This window comes from Pterocles gutturalis, unplaced genomic scaffold (genome assembly GCF_000699245.1).
Source record: "Pterocles gutturalis isolate BGI_N339 unplaced genomic scaffold, ASM69924v1 scaffold8862, whole genome shotgun sequence".
NCBI classification, from domain to species: Eukaryota; Metazoa; Chordata; class Aves; order Pterocliformes; family Pteroclidae; genus Pterocles; species Pterocles gutturalis.
Genome location: NW_010110211.1, coordinates 30,733 through 52,543, shown reverse-complemented (window position 1 = coordinate 52,543; position 21,811 = coordinate 30,733). Strand labels below are relative to the sequence as shown.

General features: G+C 40.0%; 1 protein-coding gene across 1 annotated transcript in view; it reads left to right on the top strand.

Annotated features, from left to right (window-relative positions):
• VMP1 (vacuole membrane protein 1) overlaps positions 1-21,811 on the top strand; it is a 59,717-nt gene that overhangs the window by 26,568 nt on the left and 11,338 nt on the right. The window contains exons 7-9 of the mRNA XM_010073254.1: positions 13,209-13,289; positions 17,073-17,189; positions 19,605-19,666. Of these exons, the coding sequence (XP_010071556.1) occupies positions 13,209-13,289; positions 17,073-17,189; positions 19,605-19,666 (260 nt within the window). The remainder of the gene's footprint in view (positions 1-13,208; positions 13,290-17,072; positions 17,190-19,604; positions 19,667-21,811) is intronic.

The window sequence follows — 21,811 nt, the reverse complement described above, 5'->3', positions numbered from 1 at the left end:
TGTGTAATTAATGAAGAGAAACGACGGTGTTATTTACCAGTACTTTTGATTTTATTTTCTTAGCAATTGAATTTGGATTGAAGCATGTTGTTTTGCGGATGGATGGCCAGGAAAAAAAATAAAAATCTTTTTAAGCTGCACTTGTGGTTTGGTTTGTATAAAACTCTTTTAACATGAGGCTTTGACAATCCAATTAAATTGTATTGCGCTCGTAAAACTGACAGTTCAGTTTTTTCCATTTGCTAATATGACTTCCTTTTTGCTTTTGGCTTCAATCATGTTTTTGCTAGATGTCTGTGGGAGACAGGCCTGCCTTTTCCTATGACCTTGAGTAAATCCCAATCTTCAGCATAGCTTATCACTATTTGTTCTGTAACTGCTATTCATGAGCAGTTACGATGTCTATTTTAAAATCGCTCAATAACCATTTTTATTACCTACATCAGCTTCTCCTACTCTCCCAAGCTGAAGCCTTATGCTTAAGAAAACACAGGGGATGTGACAAGTGTCTTATGCCATGGAGACTACTACGAACGTTTGACGTCAAATGACAGGAGCTTTCTTTCAGTATAAAGGTCTCGCTTCAGCCTGCCTTTTTGAAAGCCATGAAAATGGGTGTGTTAGATTTTGAAGAATAGCTTCCCCCTCTACTTCTGCTGAGCTGCTGTGTGCCTACAAGGCAAAGCCAAATGGCTTGACGTTTTTGCCTGCGGGTGTTTTGTTTAGAAAGCTTGTCGCTGCCATTTCTCAAAAACAATGGTAATTTTGAGAAACAGATGAGGATCTTCTATGGTGAGAATAGACCATGAATATAGCATCCAGTGAGGAGGAATGTGCTCACTAGCTTGGCACTTTAAGAAAACAACAAAAAAAGGAACCTAAAAGGATTCAACAGCTTAAAGGTTTAGTGCCCCATTCAAAGTTACACAGAGCAAAATACTATTTAGTTTATAGAGCCTGTTGATGGATTTTCTGTCATAAATCTCAGATCTTAGCGACCTGTCTCCTTGAGCTAGGTTTTGAGAAAACTCGTTAGCCTGCAGACTATGTGTAAGCCTGCCCTGTACTTTCCATTAGCCTGCTTCAGAAGCAGCCCCTCATGTTAAAGGAACACTCGCTTCTGCTTTCTGTGCGTCCCTGTGCGTGCACGCCAGTGAACCAGTCCCAGTTACATAAAGGCAGCATCAGAGCTCTTGCCTCGTGGCTGCCCTTGTTAAAATCGGGCGGCTTTGCCCTGCAGAAGGAGTGTGGTTTACAAGCCGGGCTCTTTTTTCCCAGAGCTCCACACAATGCAGAGCCCAGCATGCTATAGGAACAGAGCGACTCGCTCCGATGTGTTCATACTTAAGGCAGTATTTTAAAATGACAAATGTTTGAAATGGTATTACAGCTGCTGTTAACTCTCTTCCAGTCGAATTCCAGAGCAAAGGAGTTTTTTATCAGGGCTCCCCTTTTAGCCACGGGGAGTATCTCCAGTGCAGCCGTGTTCAAACCAACCTCTCCATTAGGGGAAGTGAATCTGCTACTTGGTGCTGGGGCAGCACGCTGGTGATGATACAGGGCTGGCTCAGTTTCATGTCTACACACACATATGCAGGGACTCTTACCAATTTAGTAGCTGCTGATTGTTTAGTATTCTCATCTTTTCTCTGTCATACTGAAATACTTAAGCTAACAGTGGTTTCTGGTGAAAATGAAGTTTCGAATGCCAGCTTCCCTCAAGGTACTTAGTGATAATGTGTAATGTGTGGGCCCCAGCTGTATCATGGTATTCCTTGCTAAGGGGAGAAAGTACTGATATCTTTGCTGTATATCTAATCCTTAATGACTGTAAGTGTTTGGATTCATTAAGTGGCATATTTTGAAGAACTAACGATTTACACATCAGGTTTTGCTTCTGTGCAGCATTGCTGCAGCCAAATTTCCACGTAAAAATATTTTCTAGTTGCCTATGTTACTATCAGCCACTGCTGTTTGTTTATTTTCCAAACCATGTCCTGCCTCCGAAAGAATACAAACTTGAAAAAGGGTTAAATCCATAGAAATGCAGAGATGCAGTGGGACTCTTCTGTAAATGATTGAGTGCCATCTGCACTGAGTGTCAGTTGTTGCTGGGACCTGTTTTTGACTCCACTGAACCTTTACTGGTTGTGGTTTGTCTGGCCATCACATGACTTCTCTGAAAATTCCCCCTCCCCTCCATTTCCAGTAAACTGTTTGAACAGGAGTGACTCAGACTGAAACCAGCTTCCCTGTAACCACAGGGCTTGTAAAGAATTTGTCAACGTGGACTCAAGAGGGTTTGTATTAAACTAAGCTGCAACTGCTTTGGTTTGCATTGCGTCAGGAGTTCCACCAAACAACTTCCTGCTCCGAGAGTCGGCTTCTTGTCTGCAAGGAGTTAAACTGATGAACTTTTGCGATAGTGACAGTTAGACACATGTTAAACCCATCTTTCCAGCCTTTCTGAAAGGTCTGGTGTCTTGAGCTGGATTGCTTTTTCACATCTTCATGTGGGGTTTTCTCTTTGCAGAAGCAGAACAAAGTACGCTGCCACACCCAGCCACGCTCGCTGGGAGAACCCAGCACTGTGTTCTGACACGACACTGTGACTTCATCCCAATGGAATGATTAGGTTCAACTAATAAGCAAAATGTTACTTAATTAGCACTGTAAAATAAGATGGCCAAATTAAAAAATGGATCTCTCCCGTGATTAAGCGATCTGATAAGTTCCTGCTTGAAAAGGATTCGCTGGCTGCTGGTTTGTTTAATCAAAAAGGTTTTAAGGGTATTTGGTAAAAGAAAAAAGAAGTTAAAGCAGACCGCAAGCAGGTTTTTGTAAAGCAGTTATCATAAACGTGGAAGTGGTAGTCACATACAATAACTGGAAAACCTTGACTTCTTTTTTTTTTTTTTTTTGCTTTCCCAGAAATAACTTGTTTAAACCCAACATCAAATTCCTTTCATAATTTCTCTTGCTCAGTCTTCCAGTCACCCCCTTTCCTCATCAGCTTCCTCTCTTTATTAATTGTGCCATACAGGGAGGAGATGGCTGGCGTTTTGTCCAGGCTGCCTGATGGGTGGCCAGCAGGAGGCTTGTCTTCACACACTGCGTTCCTGAAGTCTGGTGCCTGCATCCGTTAATACATGTAGGGGAGGTATCTTACCTCTTTTATCTTGGCCGATAGTTAAATGGAAACTCAGAACTAATCACACCTTGAAGCCTCACTTTAGAAACTTCCTATGAGTGCTATAGCTTGAGAGTGAGACGGCAACCTGACAGTGAACTAATAGTAAACTGAGTTTGCACAGTTTTTCACAGACAATATAATAAGCAGTGAATATACTAAGTAACGGCTTAAAGTGTTCTCCAAAATTACTGAGCTGAAATAAGCTTTGGAATGAGTCAATGAAAGCTTTAAATAAGGGAACTTGTTATAGAGGACTTCCTGAGCAAAGAGGTAGCAAAGAGTTAATAAAAGCAGAGAGCAGACAATAGGAGCTATGAGTAACAAATGTGTAAGCCACCTCCTTGCTGTATTTCTTTGGACAGGGCAAGAGAATAGGGCAGTCTTGTGCCTGCATTGTTCTATTCATTTGCACACCTGCTTACAGATAAGGAAAAAACAGGGCTGAGCATTACATTTGCTAATGGTAATCTAGAGATGGCTTTTTCCCCCTTGTTTGAACAGCTCTTTGTGATAACTTCTGTTCCCTAAAACTCTTTACCAGCCCTCTGTCACTGTAATGTTTAGTGTGAAAGTGCGTTAATCAGAAATTTTCCACTGAGGAAACCTGGATTACTTTGCAGTATTTTCACTCAACGTTAGGCTATTAGCTCAGAGGAATTTTTTCAGTAACAAATCTCTGACTGTACAACAGAAATGAACCTTTTCAGAAAGAATATCACCAAGTTTAGTGGAAATCTTGCAAGCTGCATTTGTGCTGCAGTTGTGGAGAAGCAGTTAGTTGAACCCTGCCATGGGGTTTGCATGCCCTGTTCTGTGTGTATCAGGGATGCTCAACACAAGTTCCTAAGGGACAGTTTTATCCTAAATATTTGATATTTCACTCCCCGATATTCTGAGAAACACCGATAAATGATCAAAAGTTTGGGTCAGATAAGCTGCTTCAAATTTTTTTTTTTTTTGGGGAGAGCCTTCAATAACTGATAGAAATTAGTTATGATATCAAAATCTAGAAAATATCTCCTTTTTTTTTCCCCTGCTCCAGACACTGTTTAAATATCTGTGTTGTACCAGAGTCTGGTATGCAGACCACTTCTCTGAGCTGTCTGGGAACCTCTGCTGCTTCCCAGGGAGAACAAGCGAGAGGTATGCTTAGCATTGCACATCTGCTGCCTCGCAGAGGAGGAACTGAGCTGTCTGGGAACCTCTGCTGCTTCCCAGGGAGAACAAGCGAGAGGTATGCTTAGCATTGCACAATCTGCTGCCTCGGCTGAGGAGGAAGACGTGTGTGTGCAAGAGGATTTGTCAGCTGTGTAAGAAGTGGCTCACTTTTATTCTAGAAGTGATTTTTCTGTGCATGGGGTTTCTTCCTTAACTTACTTCTAAGATCTCTGGAGGAACAGTGTTATTTTTTTGGTGCTGGTGACTTTGGCTCTGATCTGTCAGAGATTGAAGAGGTCAGTCGATTTGTCTGGTTATCAAAAATTGCTTCCTTTCTTGATGATGGTTGCTAAAGCAAAGCAATAACTTGCTTGCTTCATTCCAGCAGTCATGAGCCCTTCCTTACAATGTCTGGATCTTAAACCGCCTCAAAATAGCGCTTGATAATTTGTAATGGAATAAAAAAATTGACAACATCCTGGAATTGCTCGTCATGCCACTGTAACTAGATTGGCAGACCTGTGGCCACAATAACTAATTGCAATTGTAGCTTTGAAATAAATGAGCACTCGCTGTGCAGCTGCAGTGGTATTTTAGGCAGCCGGCACATTGGTGGAGGCAATGCCAGCATACGTTTGAACTGTAGAAGCAAGGGCTGCAGAGGTCAGGGGCTGGTGTGTGGGAACCAGAGCGATAGGATGCTCTTTTACTTCATTCTTTTCTCTGTAGGTGGCTGCTAGTATCTTGTTATGGAATCGCAGAAAAATTCATCTTGAAAGGGACCTGGGGCAGTTTCTAGTCCAACATTTTGCCCAGAGCAGTGTCATCTATGAGATCAGCTCAGGTTCTTCAGGGCGTTGTCAAGTCTGGTCTTGAAACCCTCCAAGACTGGAGGCTGCAGAGCCTCTCTGGATAATCGCTTCCATCGCTGGGCTGTCCTGACGGCCTTGCTGCTTCCCTGACACGCCACACGGACAACTCTCTGCCGTGAAATAGATTGCAGGGTCTGCTCACTGCCAGATCTACAAGATGGGAATAGAAGGTAGTTCCTTAGCAAGCAAAGAAATAATAAATTTTATTTCGTGCTTTTGTGCACCACTACAAAGTTGCAAAGTGTGAAAGGGGACATGTTGCTTTGTGGTGCTGCACAGACCTGAGTTGAGGCGTCGAGGTGGCAGGGGATGTGGTCAGAAGGGCTACTGCTCTGTAGGACACATCTGATAAGACTGAAAGGACATGCTCCTTCCTCTTCCTTCAGACTGTTTCCTTTAATTGTGTCTTATTCTTCACAAGGTTTCTTTATTCTTACGGTGTGAAGCAAAAGGACTTTTTATGTAGAAGTCTAAGAGCTTTAGTTCCAGTTGTGGAAAATACTGGCGTTAAGTTTGAGAGTGCCTGCTAACTGCTAGCTCTAGAATATGTGTTCATTTTGATATATCGCTTCCACACTTGAGCGTGGTATTAGATTCTAACAGTCTAAAATCTTGAAACTAAAGCTCCTGAGATGGAGTTTATTATGAAGAAGCATTTGCTGGTTCCTCCTCCAACGTCTAGGGGAGAGGGAGAAGAGAGGGAAATAAAATTCTTACCATGGTACAGCCGGTTAATGAAATGAAGAAACTACCTCGAAGTTCCTAATGCTGACAGTCTGTTTAATCCAGAGCTGGGTGACTTTGTTCCTACCCCTGTTAATGGGAGGTCTGATTTGCTGCATAATGGATCCATTACTCGGAAGTGTCACAGTTACTCCAAGACAGGTTAAAATTATATGACCAGGGAAAGAAAAGCTTGCTGTTGGAATGAGCGCTTCACTCTGGTGTGCTCTGCTCCTGTATGGCTTTTAAAGGATTCAGCTCTGCCCGCTACTCTATCCATGGCTTCTTACGTCTGTCTTTTCCAACAGCAGTTTTAAAATCTAATTATGAGGACAATAGGTTTAACTGTATTTTTTGTGGAAAAACTTCAATTTTTTCTGGCACAAGAACTAATTGTAGTTACTCATGTGTCTGAGTTTACAAAGTCCCCAAAGATGAGCATCTTGCCGGTTATCTTTGTGGATTGCAGCATCATCCCTTAACATGCAACCAACCTCGAGAATCTGAACACAAACAGATGTGGAAAGAAATCTGTGCATTGCCTCAGTCTGTGTTCAGTATCGTTGTTCTAAGAAAGGCTGGCAGAACACACCTGTATATTTGATTTCTTGTTGACTTGGGATTTGTGTGTAGTACCTACTGTATGCTCCTCCTTGCCTACAAATACTCTGAATAATGGTTTGAAATCTTACTAGCATTGAGTCCTCCTATCTCAGCCGTAGTGTTTTTGATGAGGATTTGTAGGTACTGCTCTCGTCTTTCCACGGTGCTTAGGTAAAGCCTGTGAAGTAAAGGACCCTGTTTCATTGCTGTTCATTCTTCTTTATGCTGTACTTTCCAAAACCACGTTTTCATTTTCAACATGGACATAATTTTTTCTTGTAGCTTTCCCATATGATTGCCCTGTTCCTTTTCCAGAATTCACTGTCTCTGAAAACCCAGACTTTTTGTGAAGTTAAATTTATTTCCTTCCCAACCTTAGCATTTGAGCCACTCCTCTTAATCTCAAATGTCTGTCCTGCTGTATCTTTTATCAAACTTCAGTGCTTGCTTAGATCTGCCACCATCCCTTAGCTGCTTTCCGTAATCCTTGGGAATCTTTTTTAACGTTGTCTTTTGACAGCCCAGTTTGCAACAGGGTCTTTCTTTCCCAGAGTTTTGAGTCATAAGTAAGTTTAAACCTTAACTCTTACACCCTCCTCTCTCCAGGCATCAAGATGGAAATACCCCTCTTAGTTTGCCCCTTATCTCCATTTAGCTGGAAGTATTTCTGAGAAAACCAGAACAGAGATCCAGGGCCACAGCCCTTTCCGTACACATTTAGATGTCAAGAGTCATTGCAGCTGACGGAGTGGGAGATCCGTCCCACCATGAACCACTGTCAAAATATTCCTGCTTGCGGCTTACTGGAACCTTACTCAGGAGATCTGTCACCTTTAATGTCTTGCAGGAGAGGTATGAAATGGTTTCTTTGGTCACTGAGTAATGAACTATTTGCAGCGATAGGCAACAGCTATCAGCTGTGTCTTGGTCTCTGCTCCCTTCGTCTTAACTCCTGGTTACTGCATTGATCATTAAACATCGTTCCTGATCTGCTGCTTTCTTAGCGTGGACGTATGTTATAACCTCTCAGCCCGTAGGTAGATATCCGACTTCTTTAAAACTGCTCTTCTGCAGTTAATATGTTATTTCAATGAGTTAATAATTCTTCCCAGTCCTCTGAAATTCTCGAATTCATTGCCTAACCACAAATGGTCATTCTCCCATAAGTCGTGTTTGATTCCATTGTGTTGTAATAGAAAGCCAGAAGAAACAAAATATTGTGCAGCTCATTTTTAACATAACTCAGATTTTTACATAAAAAGGAACCCTGTCTTTGCAGGCTGCTTTTTAAATGTTAAGGGATTTATAATGTTAATAATCTGAGACGATAGCTTCATACATCATCTTTAGTCTTTGGAAGAAAATGTTACCCTCTTCAGATTATTATTTGGATGATAATAAAACTTTGTTCCTAGCAAGTAAATATGTTAACCATAATATAAATTATGCGCAGATCTTGAAGGATTGTCCAATTCCTCCTCATATGTGAGTTACACGTTTGCATCAGGGGAGTCTGCTGGCACTAGGATGAGTACCTGTCTCTACACCAACTTTAGTATTCTCCTTGTTTGTAGAGAACCCAGTTCCTCGAGGTGCAACACATGCATTTCCGATCGCTGTTCATGTCTGTGCATTTTTTTAATATTCATTCACGATTATGTTTTTTATTAGAGTAACAAATCCTGCATAACCCCTGCCAAGCCTTCCAGAAATTTATGTCGAACTTCTTAAGGCTCCCATCTGCTAGGTAATTAATATCCTGCACGAGCGATTGTGTTAATACTCGCATCGCTGACTTCCCCCCGATCCTGCATCGGGTCCCTGTCTGCTCTCACCCCTACAGAACACGTGCACTGGGAGCTGCTGGTTGAATTTAGCCTCATGTGCTCCCTCCCTTCTTTACTGGCTGCCCTTTGTGCTGTACCCACCAGTATACCAGTAGTACTAATGTGTTTGTAAAGTGCTTTACATATTTACAGCAGAAAAAAATGGTGCTAGAAGAAAGGTTTTTCTGGGCCTCAAATCATTCGAACTCTGGATCGTCCTCTTGCAGAGATTGACAGCTGTCAGCACTGCTGCGTGCAGGGAGGAGTTGGTTTGTGACAGGGAGTCATAGCTGTCTTGATGCTCCTAAAAACTGATTGCAGCTCCGTGGTAGAAAATAACCTGTTACGTTACATAACCGCTACGGGCCCATCTGTGCCGTGTTTCAAGAAAATATCTTCTGTCAGAGTCTTACGGGTTCTTTCTGTAAGGACTGTGGGATCCGATCCAGTGCTGATTATTCCGAGCTCCTTGGTAACCACTGACTAGTAACTTGCTATGGATCCATCAACAGCCTCTGTTCTCAGAGATGGAGAAAAAAGAGGCTTCACAATTTCAGTGTGAACAAGGAATTGTGACCATCCCGTTTTCTGATAAGAAATCAGTGTCATGGAAGGAAAAGTGTAAAAATTGATTTTTTCTTTCCCCCCTCAAGCTTGTCAACTAAGTCCAATGAAATGTTCTTTACTCAAATACAGAAGAGCTTGTGCAACTTAGTTTACAATCAAGGGAGAAAGAAGAAATAGAGATTTAAATTATAAATGGAAACAAAATAAAACAGAGGGATGGGACGAAGCCCTGTAGTTATCCTTTCGCTCTTTCAAGACAGGAGGCTTTTTTATAGGGATAAATGGTTAGTTACACTCAAAGCTGTACCATAATGCACATTTGAAGGAGGAACATTGTGGTAAATCTTACTTAGCAGCAAAGCATGTAATTTCTCTTTACTATCTCTTTAGGTTTGGAGATTTGGGAGGTTTTTTGCTTTTGCAGCATGCAGTAGTGAAATGCTGGTATCAATAAAATGTGCCACTTTACTAAAGGCAGATAGGAAGCAAACTTCCTCGAGTCGCCAGCTGAGACTTGTGAATCAGTATCTCAGCACTGACCTTTTTGTGCCTCTTATTTCCATTCCAGTTCTTGAGATCTGGTGATTAACCCAGTGAAGTAATGTTTAATCATTTAACCTTCCTTTGCCTATGTTGTAGCAGTCACAGGAAATCTATTTCCAAACCAAAAAACCAAATCATCTTTGAAAGGGACATAGTGTGCTGAAGTATCCTGAAATGTTAGAGAGTATGAATCACATTAGCTGAGAGTCCCGTCCAGCCTAGATACTTTAATTTTGGGGGAAAATGTTTTGCCTGTAAGTAGTTGAACTTTTATGTCTTTTTTTTATTTATTTTTTTCAAACAATAAGTTGTGGAAGTAGTTTTGCTTTTATTTCAAATGCTTAAAAAAGTAGAGAATAAATTGTTCCCTGCGCAGAAAAATTATATTGTGAAATAGGTAAAAGTTGTGAAACTGATGATTGTATTCTGTGAGAAATGAAACTTGTATGGTTTTTTTTATTATTGCAGATGTTGCAAAGATTTGACAAATGAAATTTAAGGAAGCAATCAAAGAGAAGTATTTCTGAACTTGTTTTAATTCAAGTAAATGTTGAGGCTGCAAATACATAGTTTTGTTGCAACCCTGGTATATTACCAGGCAAATTATTTGTAGCTATGATTACATTGATCATAGAAAACAGGAAAAAAATCTTTAATTTATCTCTTTTGGCTTATTTAGAAAGATTAGGAAGAGAAATGAGAAATTCTTGACTGAAATTTTTTAGAACTAGAGCTGTGTTTGCCATGGAGGACTGTAATAGACAATGGATAAAAAAAAAATTGAAGAAAAATTCAGAGTAATAACTTTAAAAAAAAGAAAGTTATGAATTAATAAGATGATAAAAAATTGCCCCAACATTGGGGGGGATTCTTGAGGGACAAACTTGTTACACTTTTTTCAACACTGTAATCGTTGGTTTTATAACAAAAATTGTATGTTTTTAGCTGGAGAGAAATAATTAGTTTTTAGGCAGCCTTGGATTTTGCAGCAGTCTAGAATCATGGGTGAAGGAAGCTTTTTATTTTTAAGAAATTTCATGAGAAACGGTGCCCTGTGCTCACAGTAAGTTAATACAGTCAGTTGATATATAATTATAATAATACATTTTGTTAAACTAGCTGTGCATTAGTTTGTAGATCACTTGCTAGAGAGTTTGTTTCTAATTCCAGCTTGTGAAAATTATACAACCATGTATTAGCAATACAGTCTAAGAAAATGGGTAAAAATGTTAAAATTAGAATAGAAATAGCTTCCTTGGAAAGATACCATCGACCTTTTTGAATGATTGGGTTGTGGTGTTTTATTTTAAAGATACTTTACAGTCAGATTTATGGAGCTGTGAAAAAATCTTTATTGGCTTATAAAAGTGAAAATATTGTTCTAACCCCATGAGCATTGTGAAATGGTGAACGAAATAGGAACTGAAAATCTCACGGTCACATTCAGCTTTGTTACAGAGGACGGGGGGAGACATCTGATGAAATTCCTACACCAGGCACTATTTTTTCAGTTCACCTTTTCAAAGAACAAATTCTGTTGTTGAAAGAACAGTGTTACTGTTATGCTTTAGCAGCCTTTTAATTTTAAATTTGCAGAGAAATTCTGAAGACACATTTCTAGCTTGGTGTTAGGTTAAGGCTTTAGAATACCTGTAGTCCCCTCGGTGTGCTTTGTTTCATTGCCTTTGCTGGTGGCTGTGTGATCCCACGCTGCAGAAGGGTCTGGCATCCTTTCCACTTCATCTCCTCACCCCGGGAGGGACTGAAGGTGTAGGTTAGAGCTGACCCCTGTTAGTGAGCCTATATTAACTTGTTTCCATTTTGTTTACTAACCTGGAAATAGTGATGAGGGAATTTCAGGTTGAGAAGGATCTGCCCTCAGTGTTGGCAGATTTTTTTTTTTTTTTGGACTTGTCTCACTGCTAAATAATCATGTTTTACTATTTATAACAAAACGTGTCAAAATGCACTCTTTGGGCTGAAAAGCTGAGAATGTTTCTTTGCTTGTCATGTAGGCATGTTCTAGAGCTGGTTCTGCTAACATCAGTTCAGGTGTTTGGAGGATTTAATCACTCCTGCGTGCTGTGTGTGTCCCAGGAGGTGAACAGAAAAATATCAGGAACAAGATTTCAACAAAAAGTGAATGTTTCACCTGTTCCATTTTACAGTAAGACACTCATGATGCCAAGGTGCTACTCCTGATGAAAGTTAGCAAATTCCCCCCTTACAGACTGTTCTGAAAGGGTTTTTATATTCTCCTGTGGGTAAGAATGTCCCACTGTAAGATGTAGGAAATGTCATTTATTTATCAGTTTTCTTTAAGTTGAAGCATTTGTTTTAATTTAGGTTATTTTTTCAAATATAAGGCATAATAAATAGAATTCTTCTGATTTCAGGAAGAATTGGGTTTTTTGTTTGAGAATTTAACTATTTTTAAAGCACTGAAATGTAGAAAAGTTACTACTGGAAAAAAGGATATAGAAAGATAGCGAATGGCCTTATCATGGGTTTATTTTTTTTTAAATGTGGCATAGAAAATTATGTCAGTTCTGTAGTTCAGAAGTTAAATCATATACAAGAACATTGTCAAGTAATTGTAATTTAATTGATATATAGTATTGAACAGAATATAGAATTTCAACAGAATTGTAACAGTTAAAATTGCATGAATTTAATTTATCTGGGTTATTTTGTAGCTATCCTGAAGTGTGGCATTTACAATATCATTAATTATTGATTGAAGTAATTTCCTTTTGAAATTTATCTGACAGTTTTCTGCAAAATCCAAACCAGTGAATATTGCATCACTACTGGAAAATCACCTTTTTATTGCTTATTTTTAGGTTTTTTAAAAAAACAATTACTAATTACTTTTTAAAGTTTGCTATTACCAAAGATACTCAGCTTTCTATAACTACTGCTGCCAAGCCTGAGTAGGTAATACTGACCCTGCTTTTAACTTTCTGGACAGTTTTGCTTCAAAAGAATTTTACTCTCATGTAAAGTCACTTCACATTTAAATAAACTGCTTGTGAGAGTCTTTATTTTTGCTTTAAAAAATGTTTACTGTGGATTTGATAAACTGTGAGACTCTTGAGTTTGTCATGAGGGTGTTTGAAAGTTGTGATCACAAAATAAAAGTAGGCGGCGCGTTCTCAGCATGTTTTGTAAGGAGTAGCTCAAATGTTACATGACCTGCCACCTTTGTTCCTTTTGAAGTATTTTAGATCCAGCCCTGTGGCTTCAATGAGCTTTACAGGGCTGTTGTAGGGAATACCTGGAATTAGCTGTTTTCATTGAGATCCTGGGTTTGAGAGCAACGATCTAAGGATCTAACGGGATTATTCTGTTCTGGCCTTTAACACTGAGTGGCAGGGAGGGAATCAGTTCCCTGTGCTGGTTTCAGGTGTGAGCACTGTGGGCAATTCAAAGACACGGGGAAATAAATACTAGAAAACCTGTTTCCATAGTAGTGCGAACTTGGTGTCACTTAGAGAGTTTTGAAAAACAAAACTCAGCACGCGTGGGTGGTCAGGTTTTCACGCTGAATTTCTCTCTCTTCCCTCTAAGCCCAGAGTTTCAAATGGGCCTTTTTGTTTTAAAAATTCTCCTAAATGCTAATTAGGAAATCCTTCAACAAGGAGGATACTGCAATCACATACATTTTTGAGGTGTGTTCATTTTGGGGTTTGCCTCGTTAATGCTTCATTTTCTTCTTTGCAGGACTTTGCCTCCCGGGCTAAGCTGGCTGTCCAGAACCTGGTGCAGAAGGTGGGGTTCTTCGGCATTTTGGCCTGTGCTTCAGTAAGTTCATTTCAGTAACAGAGGGGTTTATGGTCACACACTGCAGATTGAATGTATTGCCATGAAATTAATGCTGTGAACTGTGACTTGGTTTTATTTGAGTCCATATGGATCCTCGCGCCTTCTTTGCTATTTCTGTGTTCTCTGTGGTGCTCAGAGGGACGGGATGGTTGTGGTCCTGGCAAGTACAATAGCGTGGAGAAACTCCAGTCCTAGATTAGTACCAAACACAGTGAATTCTGCACAAAAGCACAGCTAACTGTTACTGTCCCTTGCTTCAGCTTCACCGTTGGGCTTCTTGACACTAGTTCTCCCTGGAGGAAAATGAGTTTGGAATAGTTCTGTTTCCTTTTTAGTCCATCAGAAAAGAGTGGTGCAGCAAGGGATCCCTTTTTTTTCAGAAGATAAAGCAGTTCATTGTGTAGTTCTGCATGGGGTGGTGAAACCTGATAAAAACAGGTCAGTTCACTAAAGGTGCAAAAGGCTTGTCACAGGAAGGAAGACTTACAAGAGACTGAACTATGACATTCGTAAAATTCGGGAAGTTTCTACATTTCTATTTCAGACCAGGGATGCTCTCTGCATTTGATGTTGAGGTCCTGTCTTCTCTGACAGAGGCCCGTGCACGCTGCTGCTCACTGCTCTGTGTTAGGGGAAATTTAGCAGATCAGGTCATATGCCGATTCATATGACAGTTAGCTTGTTGGGACTTTCCTAGCCCAGATTATTAGATGGCAGGAGACAGCAAGAGCTGTATTACTACCTATGGGTTCTGCTGGAACCATATTATAATTTTTTTTTAGGTGTTTGTGTCCTATAGCTTACAGTGCTTGACATCTTCAAATATAAAGTTGTACACAGATTAAGAGTGGAAAACTGCCCGTATAAATCCTGATTAGGGTATCGATCCAGAGGAATTCTCCCAAGTCTGCTCTGGAGATAGCTTTGGGTCCCTGGGAACCAGAGAGCAGACCGAGAAAGCCAGTTTGAGTCGTGGCTATGTGAACTACAGAAAATGTGTAGGTTTTTTTCTGCTCTAAGCAAGAGGTGATACGAGCTTCTCCACTGATGCTACTTTAGTGTTTTAAGGAGGATAATACTGTTCTTTCTGAGTAGGAAAAATATTGAACCCTCTGAGGTTTAAATCTTTCTCTGGAAGCTTAATGAAAACCGGTAGGAATCGTGTGCCTCGTTCTTCTGTCCCACACACCAAATGGGGGATGTGATGCACAGAAACGTGATTACAGTGAAGGGGGGAAATGTGGGTCCACTGTGATGCCATTCTTCTGGAATAACCTCAGCCATTCGCCAGCTACTCAGCTGATGAGGTATTAATTCCACACTTGTCTAGCATCTCTTTCAGTTTCCTAAATTGTAGAGATGACAATGCTAACTGCTTGCTCAAACGTGAGTGACCTGTGTTAGCTGGAAATAATCTGATTATAGTTGCTGGCATACGACTTCTGTTTACTAATCTTTTGAACTATCTTAAATGTTTAGAGGGGAGACATAGGTTACAAGCTGTTCTTTAAACCTTTCCATCCAGTAAGCTCTGAGACGGCTCCTTCGCTGCCTCTGACTCATTACTCTGCAGTCACCACCTTGTGAGACAGCCCTGCACAGGCCACCCTGCCTGCCTTGGGTGGTCACAGCAGCAGCTCGTAGGTGGCAGGGATGAGTGGCTGGACAAGGTGAAATGTGGATAAACTGAGAACATGAGGAAAGAGTTAGTAAACACAAGAGGTGATGTGTAAACTCATAGTTCCTGCTTAGTAATACTTAAACATTTGCTTAACATCTTACCTACTTGCCACACTGTTCTTCAACGCGTTCGGAGCTCCAGCTTCCTTTTGCTTACATGGGCTGCCCCGGGCTGGGGAGGGAGGAGGGGTGGTGGATCCACCACGGCACACTTGAGGATCTGTAAGTGTGTTTGCAGAGTAACTGCAGAGTAGCAGTGAAAAGGGTGAGGTTAAGTGTGGCAGAGGCATGGAAAAAGCATGGGGATTCCGAGCTGTACGTTTTTGTTGCATCTGTAGATGAGGAAGGCAGCCCCCCATGTGTGCTCCTCGCGTTCCCCCACGAGCTTTGTGTCAGGGCTTCTCCATATGCTAGAAGGTGTCTCCTTTCCTTGCCCCCCTTATAGGTGCAATCTTACTTTTGGATTTTAAACAGTATTTTAGTTGGAAGTATTTTTACAATTAGAGAAAGGGAGGTGGTAAGGGCTGTCCTGGCTGCAGGTGGTTGTCTGTCAAGCAGTGGCTTCTAAATGGTCCGTAAAACCACAATCAAACTGAATTTAAAACTTTACAAGTGTATCCAGTGAAGTCAAGGGAATGCAGTGTTGTTTAGTGGCAATAAGAAAGCCATATTATTGTCTGGAGCTTAATTCCGATGTAAAGGCAGCTCTGGGAAGGGAACAAAGCAAGAATTAGCCCTTGGAAGATCTTCGCTGGGACTTGTGAGAATTTGCCCTCCCGTCTCTGTGGGCTTTTTTGGCAGCTCTCACTGCTGCCTGTGTGTGTGTGTGTTTTTCAAAACAAAGAGAAAACCTCGCTGGCCTGCTAATATATCCCCTGATGTGGACTCGCTGAGTAACTTTGTACTGTGATGTGTGTAATGTGCTGCTGATACTAACAGCTACCTGTACCTAAAGCACGTCACTGCCTCTGTGGTGATAGTAATGCAGTAATTAAATACTGGGAACTTGGAAAAAAAACTCCAACCAACAAAGAACAGGCTTGAGACCTAGAGCAGACTTGGCTCAAAAGAGCAAAATTATCTGGCTGTGGTGTAAGTAAATAATTGACTCGCCTCCGATGCCTGAGACAGCTGTCCCAGGTAAAGAGTCATTTTAGTTGAAGCGGAGCATGTTTAGAGACCGTTTCGGGGCATGATTAGAGACCGTTTCAGATTTCTTCCTATGCAGGTGGTGTTGTGGGTGCTCATAAATGTGAATTGCTAGTCTATAACATCTAAGTATAACCCTCATAAGCTTTCTCACAGATTTCAGATTTCCAGTCAGTCCGTTGCAAAGTTATGGTCTTTAAAAATCTGCACTCTTTGTTTGTGTAACAAACCAACACAAATGCTGCAGGATATCAGCCCGGTAATAGAACGCTCCTGTGAGTTAACCATCCCTTGTGCGTGTGCTCAGACAGTCTGCCCTTGTGCTGCACGCTAAGTGTGAAAGGCTGGAATTTGGATAGTTTTTTGGTTTAATTTCAAAAATATTTTATAGATAGAATCACAATACCAAACGTCAAGCCAAAAGTTTAACAATAAAAAAAAAATCTTTTAATTTTAAATGAAATGCATATGCTTAATAAAATCTAATCAGTGCTTTTAAACTGGATACATATGACTGTACATGCCAGTTTGTAATGTACTTTCTCAGATGGAAATCACTGGGGAGCATTCCGAACGCTAGCTTCCATGAGTGATAGGCTTGTCAGTGAGAAAATTTGATAAATCACTCAAAATGGCTTTACTGTGGTTTCCGTGCATTTCACATGGAAAACGTTTTGTTAGCTTTCTTAAAATCCAGGGGTAAAGAGGGACCCTGAGAATGGAATTGTCTGGGACATTGTCTAGCTGAATCCCAGAGACTTAAGTTATGTGGTGTGACATGAACATTTTTTTTAAGTATTAAGACACAGGAGTTTGGGGTCAAGTTGAATAAGGGGAAAATGTTCATTTTTCAAAGTTTCAAAGTCTGTAGTGTTCCTGTTCAGCTAAGTCAAGTGCTGCGACTCATGAACTTCTTTCCCTTGTGCTTCACAGATTCCAAACCCTCTGTTTGACCTGGCCGGGATAACATGTGGACACTTTCTGGTTCCCTTCTGGACCTTCTTTGGTGCAACCCTGATTGGGAAAGCAGTAATTAAAATGCACATCCAGGCAAGTAGATGCTACACCTCCCTCGGGGCTGTGGGATGAAGGCTTTTTTATTCTATTTTTTTACTGTTACGCTGTGTTGCTTTGTAATGAACTCTGGAGTCTCCCTTCCTGACCTGAAATAATAGAAATTAATTTGGTGCAAAGGCTTTACAATAAAGGATCTGCTAGGCTTCTTATGCTCAAAACTTAGGCATCTGAATAATTTATAGCTACAAACTAATGAGCTCGCTGCCTACACCACTCAGGAAATTGGTGGTTAGCCAAGTTATTTACCTACAGCTTTTACCAGACGGAAAGGACTTCGTACTCATAATGAACTTGCCTTTTTGGTAACAAATACTCGTTTAAAAGAGCACTGCAACTAGCCTTTACCGGTTAAGTGGCACTTGTAAATGTTCCTTTCATCTCAGCACAGAGAAAGCCCCGCTCCTCTGCGGCCCTGCAGAAGGCAGCGTGCGGGGATGTCTCTGGGCGTCCTGTCCGCAGCTCTCCAGCGTGGTTACCCCTTTTTGGTGTCCTCAGTCTAGTGCATTTTGAAGGGGCTGGGTTCACAGCGTGTCCAGTTTTTCTTGCTAACTTGGAGCCTCACCAGATGTTCTGAATTTGGCAATCAGAATCTCCAGTTGCTTTCAAAAATGTTGAGTCTCGCTTTTAAGATGTGGCACCGTTTTGTCCAATGAAAGATGAAGTATTGATTCCCTGCTAGTTGCTGACCGGTGGCACTGTGGTTACTGCTATGTCATGAACTATTTGTAATTATTAGAACCAGTGTTTTCTGCTGGGTCTTGTTTTTTTTTTATTTAAAAGCATCTCCATAGGACTGGTGCAGTGCCTATAGCTGTCTTGCTTGGAAATCTTGTGTCACTACATTAAAATAGCAGAAGCTTTTGGCAGTATAAAATTATTCATCTTGTACCCTCCTCAAGCTGCTTAAAAATCTTAATTTTTTTGCCCTGAGCAGAAGATTTTGATCTTCAACCTTTCTTTCTTCTCATCTTTTTGTAAATGGTGGTTTTACTTTGAACAGTCCTTAAACAGAAAATAATAAACAGAAAATTCTTTCATTTGCTGTGATGGACCAACTCTTTCTCCACGCTTATTTTTGGATCTGTCTGCTTTTGAATCTGTCAGAATTTCTTCTGGCAAGATAGAAAAGTGAAATAGTATATTTGTGTAATATTTCTTTGATTATTTTATTTGCCTTGTTTAGCTAGCAGAATGTTTGCTATGTAATTTATAGTGCTCCAGGCTCAGATCAAATGTAAGTGAAAAAATATTTCCCAGTGTCTTGTGCAGTTGGTAAATCATCTTATTTTGTAATACATTTAGCTCTTAGAATTCTCTTTTCTGCAATGCTTGATTTCAAGCATACTCCTGTGCAATTGCCTTGGTTTCTGTAGTGATCTTGCTGCAATTTGGAATTTAGGAAATGGGAGAGTCATGGAAAAGGCTTTTAATGAAATCTTTCTCTAGACAGGAAGCGAGTGGCTCTGGTGCAGTGGCCGTCCTGGAGCTGCTTTTAACTGGCCTCGTCCTCCGGACCACAAAATCATTTTGTGTAGTTCTGGTCATGTCCCTTATTTCCAGACTAGTGAATGCAGTTCTCGTTAGCTCATGTTTAAATCGATTGAAGGAGGCTGTGGGAACTCTGTGTGTGTGTGTGTATAGGCATCTACCCACAGTCTTGCTCACTCTTTGCAAATGAACAAGCTGTTAAGTGAGACAGAAGTGGAGTTAACAAAGGCTATTTTAACAAAATTTAACTTGTGTTAGAGGAGAAGGGAGTGGTAAAATTATGGCCATTTGGATTTTCTGCAGAATAAGCGATGTGTTACAGAAGTTTCTCTTTATTGAAGTTACTCTGTTCCAAATAGTTTGTTGCACTAGAGACAGTAACAAAGTTTTTTGAACAGAAAGGTACCCCATGGTATGGGTATGAAGTATGGTTTGCTGTGTTTCTCTCTGAAGCATATGAACTAGGGGACTAAAAGGTATATTATTGTTTCACTTCTGTGATCTTTAAGTACACGTGTTTGTGTAAGGGGATGTGAATTTTTCTGCATGGTGGTGACTGTTTTTCTATTAAAACTTTGTTGATGAAGTAAAGTGACCTTGAGCTTCTGGGAATTTAAGTTTGGGGAGGAGGCAAATGGTTAGTAACACAGGCTCCAAAAACATTGGGAGAAATGAAATCTATGAGGAAATAGAATAATAAATTAAACAGCTTTTCTCTGTCCTGCCTCTTTTTGAAGAGAGTATTGAAAAATAAAGATCTTGAAAGGAAAGAGAAGGGAAATCTATGTGTGAGTGCTGGAGGAGCTGTCTGGTTGGAAAGGAACATGAAATGTCGCACCCCATTGTCTCTGCTTCCCTTTGGATGAAATGTTTCTCTAACTGATGTTTTCCTTCCTACAGAAACTTTTCGTTATTATAACATTCAGCAAACATATAGTGGAGCAGATGGTGTCCCTAATCGGGTGAGTAATTCTGTAACACAGTAATACCTTCACTCATTAAGTGGAAAAACACCCGAGAGTCAAATCAGATGTGCTGGAAATTGTGCTTTGCTTCGAAGTGCAAGCTTTGGCCAACACGTAATTTAGGTCTTATTTGCAACTTCACTCCTCACCTCAGAGGCTTCAAGTACTTCAAGAGACATAAAAGCACTGAAGGTCAGATGGCCTGAGTATATAGGACCAGCTGTTAACTTTCACCCAGAGATATGATACAGCTCTTCCAGTTAGAGATTGCTGCACTTGTAGCTGCAATAGAGAGGGTTTCATGGACTTCCTTCCATGTTGTAGTGTGATCCTGTGACACAAAAAATGAGAACTGTTGTGATTTCTGCATTGTCCCAAGATGACAATAAACACCTTCCATAATTGGAACTACCTTATACATTTAAAATATTAAATCTCTCCTAAAATGTCAGAATGAGAAATTCAGTGTGTAGGGTTTTATGTCAATCGTATTAAACTTCATTTTTCATAGGAGAAATGAGAGTTTTCATGGATAATCTGTTCCTATTTTGAGAAAGTTGGTATTTTTTTTTTAGACAGAGTTCTTTAGTAGTTGATTACTATTTTATTTTTCATATGAAAATCTCAGTTTAAAAGAAGAAAACTAAGCAAAAACCCAGATAACAACAGTTAGAGGGGAAAAAAAAGAAGTCAAAACATACTTACATGTTGCCTCAGTGGGTTTGAATGAAGATTGGACACTGATGAAGTGTTAGATTTTTGCCTCATATCTACCTGTTCAGTCATGAAATTATGGGTAATTTTAAAATCCATTGTTGGTGTCAACATTTCCTACCAGGAAATCCAGCAAAGAAGATTGCAACAGTGCCTCTCCAACCATGTAGAAGTTTCATAAACTGCTTGAATGCAAACAAAGTATGCAAGTTAATTAATTGAGATGTAGGCAACTAGATCAAATCATATGGCTTTAATCAAAAATTCATGGTTAGTTGTTCGATGGAACAATTGTGTTCTTGGAGGGGGAAAGTTTCTGCCCGTTTTCGGTACACTGGTCAGATTAGTGTCGGGGATGCAGGTTTGAAGTTTTAAATGCGAGTCTTTAACATACAAATACAAAGGTTCATTGTTGTGGGGTTTGGTTGGTTGTTTTTTTTAAACTAGATACCTAATATGGATCCATAAAATAAATTTTAAGGTGTTTCTACTTTTCCAAGGTCTTTCACTTATTATATGGGGCAAATTAATTGACACTTTGCTATCCAAACTGTAATAACTATTTTCGCATAAAATCCAAAAAACCCACACTCGCTGAAGAACAGTTTCAGGGGAGGAATGTCTGGAAATAATTCCTTTTAAAGTATGTAAACTTGAAGTAGTAATGCTATACAAAGGAAAAGGAGTGTCAGAAGAAACATTCTAGGGCAGTGCACTAATGAAACAAATCCTGACTTTATTACTTCCTGATCTTGTGATTGGGTGTCTGGTTTGTAACAAACTTCAAAATTAATTTGTTGCTTTAAACATTTAGGAAAAAAAAAGAAAAAGAGAGAAGTGTGGTTACTTTTAACCATCATTAGTTAGCTACTCTTAGTATCCATCGCACCAGACAATTTACTCCTGACTTTGATCGGCGCTCCTGCTAGGTCAGGTATCTTTCCAGAGATTTACTTTCCTGCAAATCTCTGAGCCAAAACTAGTAGTTTTTTCCTACTTCATCTGTCTTGGAGATAATTTTGCATCGAATTACTTTGAATGTATTCACAAGACCTCTGCTGGATTCAGATTTTATTAGATGGTTGATGTCAGAGTTAAAAAATGTTCTCGGGAGACTGTAAGGTTTTTGGAATGTCCCAGTATCCTTGACTTCTCTCAAGCTGTCTGCTAGCATTACCTCATCAATTTCTTTTAGAGTGGAGTATAAAACATGTTAAACAATAACTTGCATTAAATCCTTTATTATTAAATTAAAACATAGTTCTGTTTAATGGTCGGTAACTTTATTTTAATCAAATTCTATCCGACACAATGACTTGGGACTTTTTTTGCCTGGGATATTGCTCTTACACAATAGGAAATGTCTAAGCGCAATGCTTTAAAATAACGAACATATTAATGCACAGGATAACTGAAATCTAGACGGAA